This window comes from Monodelphis domestica, chromosome 2 (genome assembly GCF_027887165.1).
Source record: "Monodelphis domestica isolate mMonDom1 chromosome 2, mMonDom1.pri, whole genome shotgun sequence".
In the NCBI taxonomy this organism is placed as follows: Eukaryota; Metazoa; Chordata; class Mammalia; order Didelphimorphia; family Didelphidae; genus Monodelphis; species Monodelphis domestica.
The window spans coordinates 285,724,728-285,745,965 of record NC_077228.1 but is presented as its reverse complement, the minus strand read 5'-3'; the positions used below and the strand labels follow the sequence as shown (position 1 = coordinate 285,745,965).

The window sequence follows — 21,238 nt, the reverse complement described above, 5'->3', positions numbered from 1 at the left end:
GTTAAAGTATAATAGCTAGTCTTCGTCAGAAAATTCAGCCTCTCTTTTGGGTCTTTTCAAAAAAAGGAATATAAAACAGAGAAAAAAAACAATTTTTTCATACTATACAAATAGCCAAGAAGCAAATAATCAGGTGAGTAAAAATTTAGCATTATAGTTTCCAAAGCAAATAAACTGTAATGTAACAACATTATTTGCATGTATTTATTTATATGTGGAATGTAATAATATAGTTGTATTCCTCAAAAAAAAATGAAGGCAATAAACAGTTGAAAGTGTTAACAGCATATGAAAAAAAGACTGTCATAACACTAGATTAATAAATCATTGCCAGGTAAAGCCCTTTCATTTAACATCTTAATAATGCTTTTTTTCATTAAATGGATCCAAACTGCAGTCCTCTTAATTTCTCATATGTAAACTTACTCCCAAATTAAAAAATGTATTAAGTGTGACAGGGCTCATTTTAGTCATAAACTGAAAAAAGAGTCATTCTTGACATTTTAACATTGGTTGATTCACATACCTGCATACATTTCAGCAGTTCTAAGAAAGCATCAAATCCCTCTAGGAATTTGTGTCTCAGGTCTTCTGACCAGTCAGTGGGTTTACTAATCAACACATATCTGAATGAAATGGAAAAGAAAATGATGAAAAATCAAAAGAGTTTTGAACATTTAAAGTCTTTTAAAAAAACTTTTCATTCTCCCCCCGCCCAATTAACAAGTTTTATTTTATTTTTCCTTGTTTTGTCCAACTTGGTTTTTCCAAATGGAAAAAAGGAAAAAGAAAAACAAATCCTATAAGAAGTAGGCCTAGTCAAGGAAAATAAGGGCCCATACTGGCCACATCAAAAAAATGTTTCATTTTGTTTCTTGAGATTATTATCAGAAGGTAGGCAACACATTTTATTATGGGTCCTCTGGAATTATGGCCAGGCACTGCATTGATCAGATAAACATTTAAGTCTTAATTGGTTTAATTATGAAGCAAATGCTTACTTGAGGTCTAAAATAAGGCTCTGAACCCTGCGGAATTTGAAGGCTTGCAAGGCTGTGTATCGTTCAAATTGAAACCTGCCCTGGATATCTCGATGTTTTAAGTGGTCCATAAAAGTCTTGATGATGGTAGTCATAAGGTTTTCTTCTGTGATTAGCATTCGAGCCTAAACAAAAGTATATTAGAATATTTTTTAACAAAAAAACTATTCACAGGAGAGATAAAACATGAATCACAGGACCTCATAAACAACATATTTTTTTTTAGTTAGGGCCTATTTTCCCCTTACAAACATGATAATATTAGAGGTTTCATTATGTTTCTTAGTAACTGTTAAATATGCTGTTTCCACACTGATTTTTGAGGACACAAACTATTCTGGGAAGTTAAAGTATTACACAGGTCCTGGGTTTTCAATTCAAAGGCACAATGGTCTGTTTGATGGCAGAACTAAGCTACATATTTACTTGAATTAAAGGATGTCAGCTTGGCAGAAACTGATTATGTGTGTACAATAGGACCTTATTTTAGGCCACTAATATGTTCCAAGATCCTTTGTGTAAGATGAAAATTGTATGTAATAGTGAACCTCATTATTTAATAAGTATTTCTTATACAAACATACCTAAGCACTTCATGACTTTTCTGAGGATCATCAGAGCTCCCAGCATCATTGCTCTTATATTTTGGGGCCAGTATTAATAACTAAATAGCATTGATGAAACAAAAGAGGATACTCTAATGCAGATATGACTTGTTACAAGTGAGAGCTCCAAAGATTTATGCTGAAGTTATATTTGCTTTAAAACAATGCAATAACTAATACTCATGTTTTCCTAGAGCAAGAATGAGTGTGATTAGGTAAACTGCTGTAAGACTTTATACTGCTTGGAAAACGGCATGGATTTAGCATATAACTTTTAAAATTCTATGTATTTTTCTGTTGTTTTTTTTCCAAATGCTAATTGCATATGTTTGAATTTATTTGAATTGAGATTACGTAAAAACAAAGTCCTACTATATAGATAAGAAATACAAGATAACAGAGAATAAACATAAGAAAGATATGTAATAAGAAATCTATGCCAGAAGAGCTCTTAAGAAGTGCTGGCCCTTATTTCATGTATTTGCCTTAGACAAAACATCCCAGCTACAATTACAGAATGTTATCTTTCGATATTCCCAACAATCCCATGTTGCTCTCCTGTTCCAATAGACTGTCCCTCAAGTCTTGTCTTTCCAACCCTACTAAGTATTAAAGCTACTTGAATATGGGCCAATGTCATGGAACGGACTTAATGACTACTTAGATTAGACTGTGCACATATTATTTATAAAACAACGAGGAAGTAACAAGCAGTGTGAGGTTAACCATACTCTTGTGTTGATTATAAATTCAGAAATTTGTATGGAAAAGGTAAGAGAACAATATTCTGAAAGGGAAGATACACAAATATTGATTAGTTCATTCTCAAGTGAGACTAGACACAAGGTACTGAGAAAATAAATGGTGAGAAGTTTTTAGGCTAAAAGAAACCTCGAAGTTGTTAATAAAAACCAATGGTATAAAACGTGGTATTTACTATTATCTTAAGTTTTAGAATAGGTTCTTAGAAGGCTATAATTTGTTCAAATTCAGGTACTAAAATAGTTACTTAGAGGCACTATGACATAGTGGAAAGCATACTAAACTTGGAATCAAGGGACCTGAATTCACACTCCAAGTTCTGTTGCTTATTTTCTGTATAAGTGTGAGTCAGTGATTTAACCTTTCAGGCTCTCAGTTTTCTTATCTATAAAATGAGAGGGTTGGCCTAGATGACCTTGGTAGTACCTTCTAGCTCTATATCTATAATCCTATAACCACTAAACTTATGGATCAGGGTTCTGCTTGTCTTGGATATCAAACTCAATAATTCACAGAATGGGCTATTTTTACTCTCCTTCTCAACAAAGAGTTATCCACTAGTTTGATACCAGGAAATCCCAAAGCTCAAATATGACTTAACCTACTATTGTCCCACTGACAAAATTATGAATAAGTAAGAAAGCTCAAAAGGGGCTTGTAATTGTCTTTAATAACTGTTTATTAAAAGTCTGTTACTTTGAAACTTTCTTACCCCTCAATTTCTAATAATTTCTCAATGTGTCTATGTATACTAATGAAATAGATATTTAGAGTTAATTATTCAGCTCCAATTCACCATAACACTTATCCTTGGGGTGGGGGTGGGGGGTTCCTACATTATTTTTGTGCATATATATAAATATCTTCTCTTCATTTTGTTTCAGAATATCAGTCTGTTACTTACCTTAAACATTCTCACTATGTAATTCTCAGCCTCATTTAGAGATGACAGACTCCCACCACACACCTAACTTAGTATGTTCAAAATAACAAGGCAAATCCTCTAATACTCTGGAAAAATTCATAGGATAAGAATAAGTCTCAGTGCTCACCAACTCTTCTTGAGTTGCACTGTATGTAGTGTAGTAGACAAGACACACATTTAGTCAAATAAATTGGAATGCAAACTAACTGTAAGATGTAATCAGATTATTAAAAATACAATGTCTGTAGACTATCCTATTATTAAGTGAGAATGAAACTAGTTCTTACCCAGCTCTCAAGAACTGCTACCTATTATTCCACGTATACCAACAAATTGAGTTTTTTCAAGGATGGTTTAGTAATATTTAATACTTTTGTCAATACTCAGAGGAAGAGATTATGTTCAAGAATATCACCAAATTGGAAAAGAATGGGAGAAAGACTTTAGCATTTTGTAAGGTAGGGACAGAAATCATAAATTAGAGAAGTGACCAGGAGCAAACAATAATACACATGGAGAGAAAAAACAAAGGAAGAAGAGTATTTTGGAACAGAGAATGTTATCATGATTAGGTTGAACAAGAAATAAGCCAGAGTTAGTGCTAAAAGAAAGTCAGGCACCCGGATAAACAAATAAGTACTCAAAATGTTGATTTTTATGGAATATATTATCACATCATAATTAGACTTGGAATATGAAAAATCAGTGATAATTTTGGGGAAAATTTAAATGACCGTTAAAAGGTTGAAAAATAGAACCTTGAAGACAGTGGTTGTTTTTTTTAATCAGGAAAATTTTAAAGTTAAAGTTTAACCTTATATGCAGTTGTTATTAAAAACCCCCCCAAAACTGCCAGATGTACATGCTGTCTAAGTAGTTTTTCCCAGCTATGAATATACTGAGTTATCTAAACTCTTTTAGGGATACCATAGACTGGGCAGAATGGCTATTCAGGTTTAGGCATAATGTGACCATGGAATAATTTTTAACCTGGCCCATAAGGAGATTTGACCTGTGGATTTAGACTCATTAGCTTTAATCAAATAAGTCAATCAGCCTTGACAACAACAACAACAACAGCAAAAACATCATCATCATCATCATCATCATCATCACTCTTTAGTAATATAATTTTATTTAATTCTGTACTTCTCTTAGTTACATTTAGAACTTGATAAAATATACTCAACCATTTCCCAAATGCCAGTGGCCCAATGTCTGTAGTATACAATAATTTATATAAGGCAAATGTCAAAGAGGGCTTTCACCTCCTCTTAAGGAGGGCTAGCTAGTGCTGATAACAAAATAATGTTGTCTAAGAATTTTTATACTTATTTACAAATCTGTATTAAAGATTTTCAGAAAATAAAGTTCCAGAAACTATAACTGAAATCTGTACTACTAGAGAATACTGGATTAGTATAGCAAAGGTTGTCTTCTCAATAAATCATCAAGAATTTATACAGGACCCACTATATGTACAAATACAGAAAGCTATACAACCTCTTCTCTCAAAGAATTTGTGATACAAAACAAGGCTGTAATACTTCATTTATCCAATATCAGCAAATGGTGTTTCAAATAAATTTCACTAAGACCGCGCCTAGCATAGAGCTTTTGAAAGATATATGAAAAAATTTAAAAATTCCTTCAAGATAAGATTATTTGTTGTTTTGTTTTTGATGAAAATATTTCAAAGATATATAAGTTTATGGCTTTTTAAAACAGGTTATTGGTTATATCTTAATCTGATCTTGGTGACTAGGAGTTATTCAATGAACTGTTAGACTGGGAAGTAATACATCTGCTAGGGCTGATAATTTTGTTGTCACTTCCCTCCCTCACATAGCTCAGCATATCAGACTCTAGCAGCTCCCTTACCTTTGGCTGTCTGGCTACAAGAAATATAAGAACCTAATTGACCACAGCTCTAGACTGTTGTAGTCTGAGAGTAACTCCCCTGCCATATAAAATTCACATATCTTGTGACAGCTATTTTCACAGTTAAGAAGCTTTTTCTTATGGGGCTATATTCCAAGTGCTTGAAGTTGCCCTGAGTCAGGTTTTCAAAATAGGAGGAGCATTACTGTTTATGGGTAGATAAAAATCTCAGGGGGCCAAAATTTAAGGTTTTAATGCCACTAACAGTAAATAGGAAAATTCTTCTTAGTCTTTCAGTACTTACAAGTGAAGGAACCGTGAATATCTGTACCGAGAGGTCTGCGATTGAAAACTCTCTGTCGTGGTCATCTGTCACATAATCACTCTGCAAACGCTCATAGTTCTATTAAGAAGGCAAAAAAAGGCAAGGAGTGCCAACTATCAGTTAAGAAGAAAAGGCGAGCACTACTCACCAGAGTAGGTGCAGTGAAGAACTGGACAGATAGAGCAGTCACCGACACTGCTCGCTCGTGATCATCCTCCATAAAATCTCTCTGCAACTGCTGGTAATTCTAAACAACAAGGGGGAAATTCACCTCTAATCCACACGGACAAAATTTTTAATAGTTATAATGAAAAGTTTGTTCTGAGGAAATTCAAACACTGGTATAAAAAGGAATGCCCCCTTCCCCCCAAAATCATTCAAATAATCTGAGAACTTCAATTTTACGGTTAAGTTACTGTATATCTGTGAGGTACATAGTAGAAACTTAGTACCAACAATGAAATATAAGTAGTTCTCAAAATATTATCCTATAACAGAGAAGGTAAATATTAGCAATGTTATGACTCCTGATAACACTATTCCTTGGTCTTACTTCATTGTAGCTAATACCTACAGAGCAGGCAATTCAATTTCAGGCTGCCTGAAGGAGAGACAATCCAAAGGCATATTATCTAGAATTCATGACTTCTAAAGGAGACAGTACATATATATTAAAGACTATCCTCTTTATACAAAAGTCTATAGAAGGGGTAGCACCATAACTTCATAGTGATTAATAGTTTTAATTTCTCCATATTCATTCTGCCATTTCAAGTCCCATTCATTAGGAAATATAAGTATATGTACACAATATTGGTATAAATACTATCTAAGCTAAAAGTTATTGGGCTGAAGTCAGTCTATGTACTTATTTTACAAATATCGTTTACATTTTACATTGTCCCTATTATACTCCTATGTAATTTTATTTCATCGCATTTAAAAACATTATTCTGAGAAGGGGCCCATAGGCATCAACAGATTGACAAAAGGGTCCATGACAGAAGGAAGTTAAAAAGAGAACATTCCTCTTTCCTACACCCCTATTAATTTTGCAACTAACAAAAGGTAAGAAGTAGCTATCCCCTTATTAGATTGTTCTTTTGAGCTCCAAAACATTTCAACAAATTCAATTAAATACACATTAAGTAGATTTAAATGTTTGGCCCCAAAGAACTAGGAGCAAAGCAGAAAACTTAGGTGATATAAGGAAAAACTTCCAAACTATTAATGATGTCCAAATGTGGAATGGGCTGCATGAGGAGGTAATAGTGGATTACTCTTCACTGGGGGTCTTAAAAAAAGAGCTGGAAGACCACTTGTCAGATATGTTGTAGTTAGTTCAAAAGCTATTTTGATTAAGCTCCTTTTCAGTTCTGAAATTTTGTGATTGTTATCAGCAGTTAAATTAATAGTTCTGATTATTGGTCTAAACTAATCCATTATTTATGCTACTTATTTTAGAGGTTTTCAAAGTTGAAAAACTACTTACTTTTGCAAACCGGATGGCAAATAGTTTCTTATATTTCAAATCCATAAGTAGACTGCTCATGAACAACTGATGATAGACACTTCTAGCTCCTATCAAGAAAAAGATAAGGGAATATGAGGAAAACAAGAAAGAAAGTTATTGTCAGGGAATTTTAAAATTGTATTGTAAATCTCCATGTTTTCATCTTTAGCTCTTCAGGGACAGTACATTTGTACTTTACTAGCACAGAGTGAAAATTCATATTTATGTTTAGAGTGACTCATTAAAATAAAGTATCTCTAATTTTATGCTATAAATTCAACATCTCAAAAGAGAAAACGTATTTGTTACACCCCATTTTTTTGTCTAAAAATAAGACTGAATTTCCTGACTGAAAAAATTTCTATTTGTAAAAGGATATATAGAGGTCAGTTAGGTAGTTAAATGGATAGAGAGCCATACCTGAAGACAGGAGATTCTGGGTTCAAATGTGGTCTCAGACACTTCCTAGTTGTGTATCTCTGGGCAAATCACATAATCCTAATTGCCTAACCTTTACTAATCTGCTGTGGAACCAATACTTAGATTTTAGAAGCGAAGGTTGGTTTTTTTAAAAGGACCCAGAAAACTAGTAAGGTTTATCTTTCTAATAGTTACTAAAAAAATCCAAAAACATGAAACCATTAAATATATCTTCTAAAATGAAATTTTCAAAAAAGAACTTAGAGTATTTTTCTTTTCAAATTTAAAAAACCAAAAGTTAAAGAAATTCACCTTTCCACAATTTTGAATCACAGAGCATCAATTTATCCACAAGAGAAGAGTTTTCACCATCTGGTCCTTCTTGTAAACCAACTTGACATAATATTCGACGAAGCCCATCTTAAAAAGATATGAAGAGGGTTAAAACAACTACTTCAAACAGGAAAATATCTTAAAAGTAAGGTTTTAATGTAAATATCAACTTAAATCTAAGTATTCTATTTGGCTCTTAAAGTTCAAATATATTTTTAAAAAATTAAAAGGGCTGGCAATTTATCAATATCTTCCAAAATAATCTATAACTCTACTTTAAAAGGCAATAAGAAAGTTGAAGCAATGAGTCCTCATGCTTCAAAAAAATTTTATTTAGAAAAAAATGATATGCCTATCACCAAAAGCACCTGTGGAGTAGGGAAAGCAAAATATAGAATAAAAAGATCTGAGGATTCTAACCTCTTAGATTTCCTTTTCTTATATTCTCAAGAAAAAGGCATTTAACCTCTCTATTCCATAGGTTCTTTATTAGTAAAATGGCTTAATAATAATAATTATTATTATAATACCTATCCTAACAAGGTCATTGTAAGGAAAATGCTTTATAAAGTACTCAGTAGTGTATATATATAATATGTATATATGTGTATGTTATTATTATAACTTATTTTTGATGGGGCAGCTAGGTGGCTCAGTAGATAGAGAGCCAGGTGGCCTAGAGAGGGGAAGTCCTAGGTTGAAATCTGGCCTCAAATACTTCCAGGCTTTGTGATCCTGGGCAAGTCACTTAACCTCTATTGCCTGGCCCTTACCATTCTTCTGCCTTGGAGCCAATACATAGTATTGATTCTAAGGTGGAAGGTAAGGGTTTAAAAACAAACAAAAAAACCCTTTTCTTTGAGCAAATTTTATACTAATTACTAGTTTACTATTATTATATTACTATACATTTAAACATAAAACTTGAAATAATCATAAGTGCCAAGTAAATCAGGATTAAAAGTTTAATAAATGTGTAAATAATGGATTTGGAATCAAAGGACCTGGGTTCAGATTCTGGCTACTACTTACTATCTGTGTGACCATGGGCAAGTACTTCAACTCTCTGGGCCTCAGTTTCCCCATCTGTAAAATGGGGGGGTGGGGTGGACTCAGTGACCTCTCAAGACCTTTCTATACCTAAATCTACAATGAATAATTCTACTTCATATTTAATATTTATTCATAAATTATATTTGTATGTAATATTCTTTTATAATCTGACTTTAGTTAGCAAAACAATACAAAGGAGGCCTGTAAGTGCAACAGTTAACAAAATGTTGTCAATCTATGTACACAAATTTTAAAAAATGTAATTCATAACTTATATAACAAATGTTAAGAAGTTTCTAATTTGTGACCAAATCACTAAAATGTATTTTGGGTCTCAAGGTGAATATAAAACAATTACTAAGACAAAAGTTAACAAAGCAAACCGAGAGTTTCCAGATTACTCGCCCCCCAAAGTAGTAAATTCAAATGAAGAGTCCTTTCCCCTTTATAATCAATATAATGAACAATCTATAATCGGATCTATGCCATTTTCCAATATTAAGATCATTAGGAAAATGAGGGTGTTTTTTTCATTCTTTAAAAAAAAAAAAGCCCTCAAGCCATATGTGGTGGTGCATACCTATAATCCATTATGGTGGAGGCTAAGGTGGGTGGATTGCTTGTGCTCAGGAGTTGTGAACTGTAGAGTGGTAAACTGATGAAATGTCTATAAGTCCAGAACCAATATAGTCAACTCCAAGAAGTGAGGGGCCAACAAATGGCCAAAGAAGGAGCAAACTAGTCTAAGTTGGAAAAGCAGGAGGTCAAAACTCCTGTGCCAATCAACACTGGAATTATAAGCACAAATGGCTACTATATTTCAGCCTGGAAAACAGGGAGATCCATACTCTAAAAAAAATGGACAAAAATTTTCCTAAAATTTCAAATGATATTAAAATTAGTAAATTATTAAGTTCTGACAGAAAGAACTATCAAGAAATCTCATGAGGAATTTTTCTTTTGAGGCAACATGGAATGAATAGAAATAAAGCTATAAATATTCCTATTTATTAGCACCAAAGAAAAAGGCTTTAATGAGGGCATAATAAAATCTGTGAAATTCACTGGTAATTTAATGGCCAATTTAAAGTTCCCCTAAATTTCCAGAATCTTGCAATTCCATGAGGCAGGCCATTTCCATGAGGCAGGCACAAAGTAATGTGAAAAGATTCTGAAAACTCTACAGCAAAAACATTCTAGGTATTTAACAAAAACACTTATAAGCTCTCAAAGTTACTTCTCTGTTTCAGCACTTCTCTTGAATAAAGTATGCTGGGGTACCTCGGATACACCTCTGTTCTTCCCTTCACTGCCAGGAATAATGCTTGCTTTTTGGGCTTTGGTAGTCACATGAGAAATAGAGAAATATGAAGGCTCTTAATTCTGTAACCACTATATATACAAAACGCCTTATAAGCAAATTCTTAAACTATATGGAGGAGGGCAAAGTAAGATGTTCTATTTAACTATATTACTCAAATACAAACCAGTTGGGATTCTGATGACAAAAATACAAGGGAAAACATTCTGGTAGCAAAACAATCCCCTCCCCTCCCCACAAAATAGTAATCCATGTCTAAACATGAATAATACCAATAAAGAGTCAAACTATGAATAAACACAAATTATCCTTAGTATAATCTACGCATGCAAATCAATGAAAAGTGGGGGGTGTCAAGGACATCAGATTCAATTTTTAAAAATCTCTTCACTTGCTGTTTTTTTGCTACATGATGATGCTACAACATTCATTATCAATATCTAGCCCAATATTGAGAGTAGATAACATACCTGAATATCCAATAATACTGCCAAGCCAAGTCAAAAGCTTCAAACCAAAACTCTGATGTGCAACAATAGATGAATGCATAACTTGAACTTTCAAAGGTTTAGTCTGTCGACTGGTGTTTCTCTTAAAAAGAAAAAACAAATATAGAAATGAGAATCAAAATGAATCTAGAAAAACCTGGAAAGACTTACACGAAGTCTTTCAAGGCAGACATTGTACACAGTAAAGTCAATATTGTCTGATTAATAACTGTAAACAAATTAGCTATTCTCAACAATACAATGATCCAAAACAATCCCAAAGGATTCATGATAAAAAATGCCATCTACATCCAGAAAAAGAACTTATGGAGCTTGAATCCAGACCAAAGTATATTAGGTTTCACTTTCTTCATTTTTTTTGTTGGAGTTTACTGCCACAAATGGACTAATTTGGAAAGATATTATATTTAAATGATTACATAAATAAATTACATAAATTAAATAATATTTAAATGATTACACATGTAGAGTTTATATCAGATTGCTTCTTGTCTCAGGAGGGGAGGGGGAAGGGTGAGAAGGAAGGAAGTGAAAGGATTAGGTACTCAAAATGTAAGAAAATATAGATTTTTTTTAAAAAGGCATCATGTAAACAACAGAACTTTACGTACTTGAAAAAGAAAACACCAAAATGAGTAACAGAACTTAAGGAGATATTTTAAGCAATTGTTCTATTTACCAACACAGTGATTCTTAATTGCTCAAGCCTGCCAAATCCCTAGTTTTAAAGGCCAATATTATTTCAGTGATGTTATTTAGATGAAAAACCTCAGTCTCTGGAAAATTAAAATTGCAAGTAACAGAAAAGGTTCTTAATTATGAATGCTATAGTATTATTGAAAAAAAAAACCCAGTAAATGAAGATTTTTTTGTATTGAATTTGATGCCCAAAAGGCCAAAAAAAAAAAGTATAATATATGGATAAACAAGGTTGTAGCACATTATGATAGATAATTTAAATGTAAGAAATGGTGCAAAAGACTTAACTGAGGCTATTTGTGAATGGGAAAATAAATAATTCAAGTATACATACTACATGTAATAAGAATAAATATAACAGAGAAGCAGCTTAACTGGTACATTATTAACAGTGATAGGGCAATATTAATATTGAAAGGGGAAGAAGACCTCTTCAATAGTAGCTGGGTTTGTAGGAAAACATGGAAAAGAATGACAGATGAGAATGTATGAAGGCCCTAGGACCTACACTGATGAAAAAAGTTATCACAGTGATGAAATAATGGATTCAAAGTTTCAAAGTGCAAGATTGCAAGTAGGCACAAGATAGACCATGACTACAACTGGCTTGTCTTAAATAAAATACTTAGAATTAAGTAAGGGCAACTATTTGTTCAACTAAAACATAGAGATTTTTAAATTTACTTACTTTATTTATTTTGCTTACCTTTTTTTTTTATTACATGTAGAAACAATTTTTTGTAATTGTTTTCTGACATTTTGTGATTCAGATTCTTTCCTCTCCTTCCCTCCTCCTCCCTGAGGTGCTAAATGGTTGGTGAATTGTTTCTTTAAAGTTATATCAATTCGGAGAGGGGAGAGGAAATGGGGGAGGAAGAGTGAGAAGAATCTGGTTCAAACTTTAAAACAAAAGATAAAAAAATGTTTTTTTCATGTAATTGAAGGAAAATTATATCAAAAAAGCTATTGAGTCATACTTTATATGAAACCTAATCATCTGGTATCCATCCAAAGAAAATCTACCATAAAGGGTTGGCTTAATACCTAAACAGTTTTAAAAAATCTTTATTAATTTTATAACTTTCCCTTATATGTTGATCAATGTACCTTTTATAAATTCTTTATCAATGTTTAAGCAGTCAATATGTCAACATATGGTAAAAAGCATTATTCTCTTGGGAAGGTTTAATGGTGAGTCAACTAAACAGACTAAAGTTTCAAATGGTCATCTAAACAATTCACACAAATCAATTGTAATGTCAAATTTTCTATTTAATATTATATGTTTTAGACAGAGTATATATACTTGTCATTTCAGTCTAGTTTTTCTTTTATTACAGTCAACTCCTTTGCTCTTCGGAATATCATATTCCATATCCTTTGGTCTTTTATTGTAGAGACTACTAAATCTTGTGTTATCTTAACTGTTGCTCTACAGTATTTAAATTATTTCTTTCTAGTTGCTTATAATATTTTCTCCTTGACCTGAGAGCTTGGGATACTTATGTTATTACGTTCCTGTGAGTTTTCATTTTAGGATCTCTTTCAAGTGGTAACTGGTAAATTTATATTTTACCCTCCAGTTCTAAAACTTCAGTTTAATTTTTCTTAATTTTTTCAAGGATAGTATCTAGACTCTCTTTCTGATTATGACTTTAAGGTCTGACAATTCTTATGTTATTTCTCCTCATTCAATTTTCCAAGTTAGTTGTTTTTCTAATGAGATATTTCATGATGTCTTCCAATTTTTATTCTTTTGTTTTATTATTTTTTGATGTTTTGATAAGTCACTAGCTTCCCCTTGTCCAATTCTAATTTTTAAAGAGTTATTTTTGTCAGTAAGTTTTTAGATCTCCTTTTCCAATTGATTGACTTTCTTTTCATAATTTTTTTGCATTACCTTCTCAATTTTTCTTCTACCTCTCTTATTTGATTTTTAAAAACTCTTTAAGAACTCTTTTTGAACTTGTAAGCATTTTATATTTTTCTTTGAAGCTTTGCTGGTAGCTGTTTTAACTTCATTATCTTAAGTTTGAATTGTAATCCTCTTTATTGTCATATTAACTATCCATGAATGGGTTCTTTCTCTGTTATTTACTCTTTTCTAAGTGGCTCACTTCTTGGCTGTTAATTTTATATTAGGGCCAGATGCTAGTCCTGAGGTATAATGTCTTAGGCTTTAGGTTTTTCAGGCTTTTGTTTTCAGAGCTTTTTCTATGGGGAGGGTGTGTCTTTGACTTTTTGTTCTTCCCATGTGCTAGAACCTGAGGCCAAATATGGTCACTGCTCCTTCAGCTGATGCCTTAATCTATGAATGATCTCAGGTACTCCTTTCTGCTCTTGAGTTGTGACCAGGGGTGCCAACACTACGGCCACAGTAAACATTCTCTCTCCCTGCGATCCTCTGCCTTGGAACTGAAACCAGGGACTTTGTTCTCTTGAAAGTGACCACAACCAATAAGGGCCCACCTCTCTGCAATGGCACTGATTGCATTTCTCATCTGCAGCACAGACTCAGACCATGTCCAACCAATGTCCCTGAGGAGCCCCCCTACCCATCTAGTGCCAGGAGAGGCACTTGCAATCTTTCTGATCATGGCCATTAGAAGAATTTCTACACTTGTTCATGGGGGAAAGGTTCCCTAAAGCTATGGCTTCTGAAACACAGCTGCCCTAAACATTTTCAGTTTGTTGATATAGCAGTATCTGTACCTTGCTCCAAGCTAGATTATCACCCTGTAGGTTAGATCATTCCTAACATACTCCTGAGTTGTCTTGGGCTAAACAATTGTTTTACTCTGACTTTAATTATTTCTGCCATTCAAAAATTTACTTTGCGGCATTTAAGTTATTTTTTGGTAGGGGGAAAACTTGGGAGAACCAGGTAAATACCTGCCTTATTCCACCATTTTCCCACAATTCTCTCCAAGTGGAAATTTTTTTTCTATCCAACTTCTTAATAATTATGAATGGCATTTAAAATGTTTTGTTCCAAGAATATTACAATTTAAAATAAATGCTGATGGTTCAATTTTAAAAGTTCTTCAATTTTTCGGAGATTAAGTATTATTATCATCATTGAAGAGTTACATGAAATGTTCAAGATATATTCTAACTACTTAATTTGACTTTTTGGCTATGAAAATGACTAATTCATCATTAAGATTTTAGATGAAGTCTGCATAAGGTGTTATTAGAAATAAAAACCAATTCTATTGCCTGACTACATGTTGTAGAATTTTTCTCCTCAAATCACAAAAATTTAAATCTCTGTTTAAAAAAGCAAGTTAAGTTTTTGTTTAGAAATATTTTGTTCTATATGCCCAAAGGGCGACAAAAGAATATCTACCCTTTGATCCAGCCATAGCTCTGCTGGGTCTGTACCCCAAAGAGATAATGGACAAAAAGACTTGTACAAAAATATTCATAGCTGCGCTCTTTGTGGTGGCCCAAAACTGGAAAACGAGGGGATGCCCATCAATTGGGGAATGGCTGAACAAACTGTGGTATATGTTGGTGATGGAATACTATTGTGCTAAAAGGAATAATAAAGTGGAGGAGTTCCATGGAGACTGGAACAACCTCCAGGAAGTGATGCAGAGCGAGAGGAGCAGAACCAGGAGAACATTGTACACAGAGACTAATACACTGTGGTATAATCAAACGTAATGGACTTCTCCATTAGTGGCGGTGTAATGTCCCTGAACAATTTGCAGGGATCTAGGAGAAAAAAACACTATTCATAAGCAAAGGATAAACTATGGGAGTGGAAACACCGAGGAAAAGCAACTGCCTGAATACAGCGGTTGAGGGGACATGACAGAGGACAGACTCTAAATGAACACTCTAATGCAAATATTATCAACATAGCAATGGGTTCAAATCAAGAAAACATCTAATGCCCAGTGGATTTACGCATCGGCTATGGGGGATGGGGGGAGGAAAAGAAAATGATCTATGTCTTTAATGAATAATGCTTAGAAATGATCAAATAAAATATTAAAAAAAAAAGAAATATTTTGTTCTAATAGAGACTGATACACTGTGGTACAATTGAATGTAATGGGCTTCTCCATTAGTGGCAATGAGGTGATCCAGAACAACTTGGAGGGATTGACACGAAAGAACTCTATCCACATTCAGAGGAAAAACTGTGGGAGTAGAAACACTGAAGAAAAACAACTGCTTGATTACATGGGTTGAAGGGGATATGATTGGGCATAAAGACTCTAACTGATCATCCTAGTGCAAACATCAACAACCTGGAAATAGGTTCTGATCAAGGATACATGTAAAACCCAGTGGAATTGCACATCGGCTATGGAAAGAGGTGGGGGAGGGGAAGGAGGGAAAGAATATGATTCTTGTAACCAAGGAATAATGTTCTAAATTGACTAAATAAAATAAATTTTAAAAAAAGAAATATTTTGTTCTAATAGTAATATAAGCTCTATATATTGAAAAAAGTAAGTTTGTGACAGAAGGTATTCTGTAAAAGTTATGTTACTGTGGTAACCCTTAGCTGCCAGCAGCTATTATTTGAAATTCTTAGTGGGAGGGAAAAGTTTCCCACTCCTTTAATTTGAAAGAGTGAATTATTCTCTTTTGACTGGAAAAAGATATTTATGCAGTTTCAAGCTATCTGGCATGAAGTTTCAGCAATGTGTCTGGCTTCTTTCTTTTTTTTGAGGGTACTGATGGAAAATTCAAAACTGAGTTTAATCCTAGACTTGGAGTGTCAGAAAACATAAAGAAACCAAATCAGTCTGGCTCCATCTTGCACTTAACTGAGGAAAGAGTCAAAGGTATTTTCTTAGTCTAAATTAACCAAAAGTGTGACTAAAAACTAAATTCAAAATAAGTTGAAAATTTTCTAAATTTAATTAATCAGGTTAAGACTGATAATAATTAAGGATTAGAAAAAGTACCAAAAAAGCACTGGTTTATTCCTTTAAAATCTCCCTTTTACATATTATTATTATTCAAATACACTCCTTATTGCTTATGTATTAATAAATAATTTATTAAAGAAAACAACACATTTTTTAAAAAGGACAAATGGGAAAATATGCTAATATTTCCTTACCCTTGTTCCTATCACTATGATTCAAGTTGGTGAGGCAGAAAATCCACATTTTCAAGCCAATGATTAACAACTTGTAGTAATATACCCTAAAAATACAGGTTGAGTACTTCTTAGTGATAGAGAAACCTCCTAAAAGTTGAATCTACTAGCCCAAATACAAAGCAAGACTAGCAATCACGTATAATTAGTTAAGTTCATTGTGTGAATGAAAATGTGTTTAATACTTAAGTAGCATGTTATGAAGAGTATCAGAGATAAAGTTGATGAACCTACTTCAGAAATTGTAACCATAAGTAAGTCATTGGACTTCAAAGAGTCAGTTTCCCCAAACCTAAAAGTAGTCTACAAAAGAGTTATCATTTATTTAGAGGATTATATATTTAAGCTAGAAGGGACCTTAAAGGGTCATTCTAATGCAATTATTTCATTTTACAGGTAAAGAAACTAAGCCCCAGTGACTTAGCCAAGGTCCCATTGCTTTTAAATGGCAGAGTTCAGATTTCAACCCAGGCACTCTGATTCTAAATCCAGTGTTGTCTACTGCTGCTGCTGCTGCTGCTACTACTACTAACACTACTACTACTACTACTGTTACACCAAATTGTCTTTCTGACAATACATTACTGAAAACATTAATTTTCACTCCAAATAAACAAATCCCCCAAATTAAAAAGACATCATTGTTTATAAGTCTACACATTTCTAGACAACAGTAGTAATCTGTACTCACTACTACATATATAGATATTTAAGTATCTGATCATCAAAACCAGTCTCTTCACTATTTCAGATGAGTAAGCAATTACAAAATTAGATATTATATTTATATAAAATGTAGCAAGATTTTTATGATAGTTAAAATAGTATAGAGAATTTCTAAGATAATTATAGTATCATATAGAGTTGGAAGAGAATATTTCAGAAGAAAGACAAAGTCTTCTTAAAAAGAATAGTTTGGCTGCTAATATAGCAATTTTATCCCAGTGGAATTGCCTTAAGTTCCATGGATGCTCTAGAAACTTTACTGGAAGAACAGTGACCATTCCAGTGGAAGACCATTATTCTGGCAAATAGGTATCAGAGAAGGTGAAATAATCTGATCTAAAATTTATATAAGCCCTAAATCGTAATTATACCTATTAAATAACTGGGGGACAAGGATGACATATCTATAACAGGCAAATATAATAATTAGAAATACTTCCTCAAATTTTTTTTTGGTAGAACTAAACCTTAAAGCCAGAAGAAGCAGCAAAAAGATTGAGCTCTGGAATTACTATCTATAATTGACATAGAATCATTTTAATATTACTTACCACAATCACTGATTTTGCTTGTTCACAATACTGAAAATCTCCATATCGAACTGACCTACGTCCCTTAAGATAAACATTTTTTGAATTACAGTCGGCATAAATAAATTCAAACAAGAATAAAATTTTCAAATATTTTTTTCATAATTACACTTTTTCATTTAAGTAATAGCTATGACTATTAGTAGATAGGAAGCAAATTCAAAGATTAACCTTAAAATTTTCAAGCATCATTCAACAAATTTCAACTTAAAGTATAATAAGAATTAATTCTTTCTGGCTCAACAATTGAGCACTTTTATTCTTGTGGGATAATAGTAGTATGATATCTTCTAATATCTTTAGAATCAAGGAACATTATGAAATTACTTTATAATGTGTATAGAATGATATTTTTAAAAAAGAAAAATAGCTCAGATACACTTTATCTTTGAGAAGAGTTATTATAGAAAATTAAATTGTTATAATTATCTTTAGAAGATGCTCCTTCTTATACTAACAATGAAATGAAATTACTTACATCTCGATCCACAGTGGTTGCAAAGCCAATGGCTTCTTTCTGGGTGCAGTTAACAGCTTTCTGAAGAGTATAAATTACTTGTTCATATGTGTGAACTTCATCATTAAACAGCATGCAATAATAAGTATCACTCTTCCCTCTGTGGGATTAAGAAATCATGTTGTTACCAGTTGCTCAAATTTAAAAAAAATTATTTTGCTTACAGTAATAAGTGGAATCATTAAACTTAGGTTTTTAATAGTTCCAAAAATGAGAGTCAAGGTTAAGTGATCTGATAGTTTAGTTTTTCCATTTAGCCATTCATAATGAAATTGTAGCAAGCTCAAAGTGTATTGCTTGTGTTGCTCATTACAAAATTCCTTCTAGTTGTCTACATTTTATCCTGGTTCAGCTGCTGAAAAAGCTAACAGTAAGGTTGAAGCCAATGTTTCCTCTCTATCATATAAGTTCTTGATACTCTGGGGGCTAAGTTCATAATTCAGATTTAATCAAAGATTGATGATGCAAAGAGTTCAGATCTTCTAAAACCCTGTAAAAATATAGACTAATATTTTGTCTAGCTATCACAAAAATTCTATATTTCATAAGATAAAAACTAAAAGGAATTAGAACACAACTATAAAGTATGTAGGATACAACTATAAACTATAAATCTCAAAAAGAATTACATTTTTTCCATCATTCTTAGTTTCCCTGAAAACACAAACCTGGAATTCTAACCTTATGACCTCATCTAACTTAATATGACTTGACTCCAAAACAGATTCTAGTGGTTAGCCCCTTTTTTGTTTTCACTACCTCCTAGACCCAGGAAGCTCTTAAGACAAATTTCTAGGTATTCAAAGTCTAATAATGACCACTATAGAAATAATGCACTAAGGCCCCCACAAATGCTGAAACACAAAGGATAAACAAATTATATACTTACACAATCTCTAAATCTGGGGGCAGTTCATTTTCTTTTTCCCAGGTCAATATATCTACTGCATAGCGAAACATGATTGCAAAAATGTTGTAGGTTCTTGCGATCATATCTTCTGTTAAATGTACAAGAGGATCCTGAAAGAGATATCACAGTGGATTGAAACTATTTATCTCTCTTTACATTTCCACAGTCACTAACTTATTCAGACTCTTCTCTTATGTCTACTACAATAGTCTAATAAGTCAATTTGCCAATAATCCAATCACATATTTTCAAAGATCTATCAATTTATCTCTTAGACACATTTTCAATTTATCATCCTACAATATAATTTTACAATCATCAAAACTGCTTGGCAACAGTTAAAATATGTAAAAGTAGATAAGTGTTAAAGATTAGATAAGCAAAAAACTGGAGCAATTAGAAGTGATGGAGGGCAGGTACCTATACAGGAAAGGTTCAGTGGAAAATTCTTCACCAAACAAGGGATAGAGAAATTGACACTAGATAGATAAAAGAACATCAATACAATTTTTGAAAACCATAAAGCAAAAGCATGAGGAATAATGCAGATAGAAAAATAAATTAGAGAAGGCATTAACCCCAGAAACATCTTCAAATGGATAAATGACAGGTTTAAAGAATTCAAGGAAAAATTAGCACTGGAAACAAAATCAGTATAGGCAATAAAAAAAGTTGTAGTTGAAAACAACTACACAATGAGTTTGAGCTGAATGATACCCCAAAATAAATTAAAAATGGAGAAAATAACTGATATGAATAAAAGAATAATAGAAAATCTAAAAAATCAAATAATGAATCAAGAATAGAATCAGCTTTTAAAGAAAATCAGTTAACAGGATGGATGTAGAAAGACAAACTCACAAAATAGATCAAATGGAAAGAAATTCTGATTAGCTTTACAAAGCTAAAGTAAAGTATCAAAACACAATGGCTTAAAGAGCACTTATCTTCCCAAATTCAAATCTGGCCTCAGACATTTACTAGCTATATGACCCTCTGCAAGTCATTTAAGCCAATTTGCCTCTGCTTTCTCATCTATAAAACAAGCTGGAGAAGGAATTGGCAAATCATTTTAATATTTTTTTTTGTCATGTCCAACTCTTTCTCACCCCACTTGGGGTTTTCTTGGCAAATATATTAAAAAGTCAGAAAAACATAGTAGATCTTTTTCTAGGAAGACCAGGAACAACAAAAGAAATTGGGATATGACATATATGAAATTTAAAAACAGGGCCATCCATTGACTGAAGAATGGCTAAACAAATTGTGGCACATGAAAGTAATGGAAAATTACTATGCTATGAGAAACAATAAACAGGAGGAATTTAAAGTAAGGGAAAACTTACATGAACTGAGTCAGAGAAAAGCTTGCAAAAACAGGAATAGATACAATGACAATAATGAAAAGAACAAGAAACAAAAGCAAACCAAATGCTATATGATTTTAATGAATGTCTAAATTCATCTTTAAAGAAAAGTTAGCACCAATGAAGAAATGAGGGCCTATGCTGTAGAACACTGCACCTACTGTCAGTCTTAGTTGATATGCTGATTAATTTTATTGAACTATTTTCTCTTTTATTTTTTGTTATAAGAAATGGACCTCCCTAAGTAGGCAATTATGGAAGATACGTATTCAGAAAGTAAGATGACATAAAGACAAACAATAAGATGAAACAAAAACAAACAATATAAAAATTTTAAACACAAGGCCAACAATAAACTTGAACTACAATTCATCTTTTAGTGAATCTGAATTGTGCTGTTTAAAGGCTTGTTTTTGAGACACTAATCATGTATTTAAAATACCTGGATTCAAAATTTACTACTTATTACTTGTGGATCTTGGGGATTACTTATGGGATCATTGAATCTCTATCCTCATTTGTAAAATATACGGGTTAGATTTTGATGACCTCAAATATACCTTTTAGCTCAAGCTCTAAATCTAGAATGCTAAAAACATGAGCTATATATTTTAAAA

The 21,238-nt window shown here is 32.6% G+C and overlaps 1 protein-coding gene across 2 annotated transcripts in view; it reads right to left on the bottom strand.

Moving 5' to 3' along the window:
* UBR2 (ubiquitin protein ligase E3 component n-recognin 2) overlaps positions 1–21,238 on the bottom strand; it is a 168,936-nt gene that overhangs the window by 87,953 nt on the left and 59,745 nt on the right. Inside the window, exons 5-13 of one of the 2 annotated variants that reach the window (XM_001362230.4) lie at positions 19,234–19,364; positions 18,306–18,444; positions 17,789–17,851; positions 10,649–10,769; positions 7,784–7,891; positions 7,031–7,119; positions 5,687–5,785; positions 1,002–1,165; positions 527–626 (exon numbers count right to left, since the gene is read on the bottom strand). In XM_001362230.4, coding sequence (XP_001362267.1) covers positions 527–626; positions 1,002–1,165; positions 5,687–5,785; positions 7,031–7,119; positions 7,784–7,891; positions 10,649–10,769; positions 17,789–17,851; positions 18,306–18,444; positions 19,234–19,364 — 1,014 coding nt within the window. Of the gene's footprint in view, positions 1–526; positions 627–1,001; positions 1,166–5,517; positions 5,617–5,686; positions 5,786–7,030; positions 7,120–7,783; positions 7,892–10,648; positions 10,770–17,788; positions 17,852–18,305; positions 18,445–19,233; positions 19,365–21,238 lie in introns of both variants that reach the window. The other variant, XM_003340481.4, reaches the window with a different exon arrangement.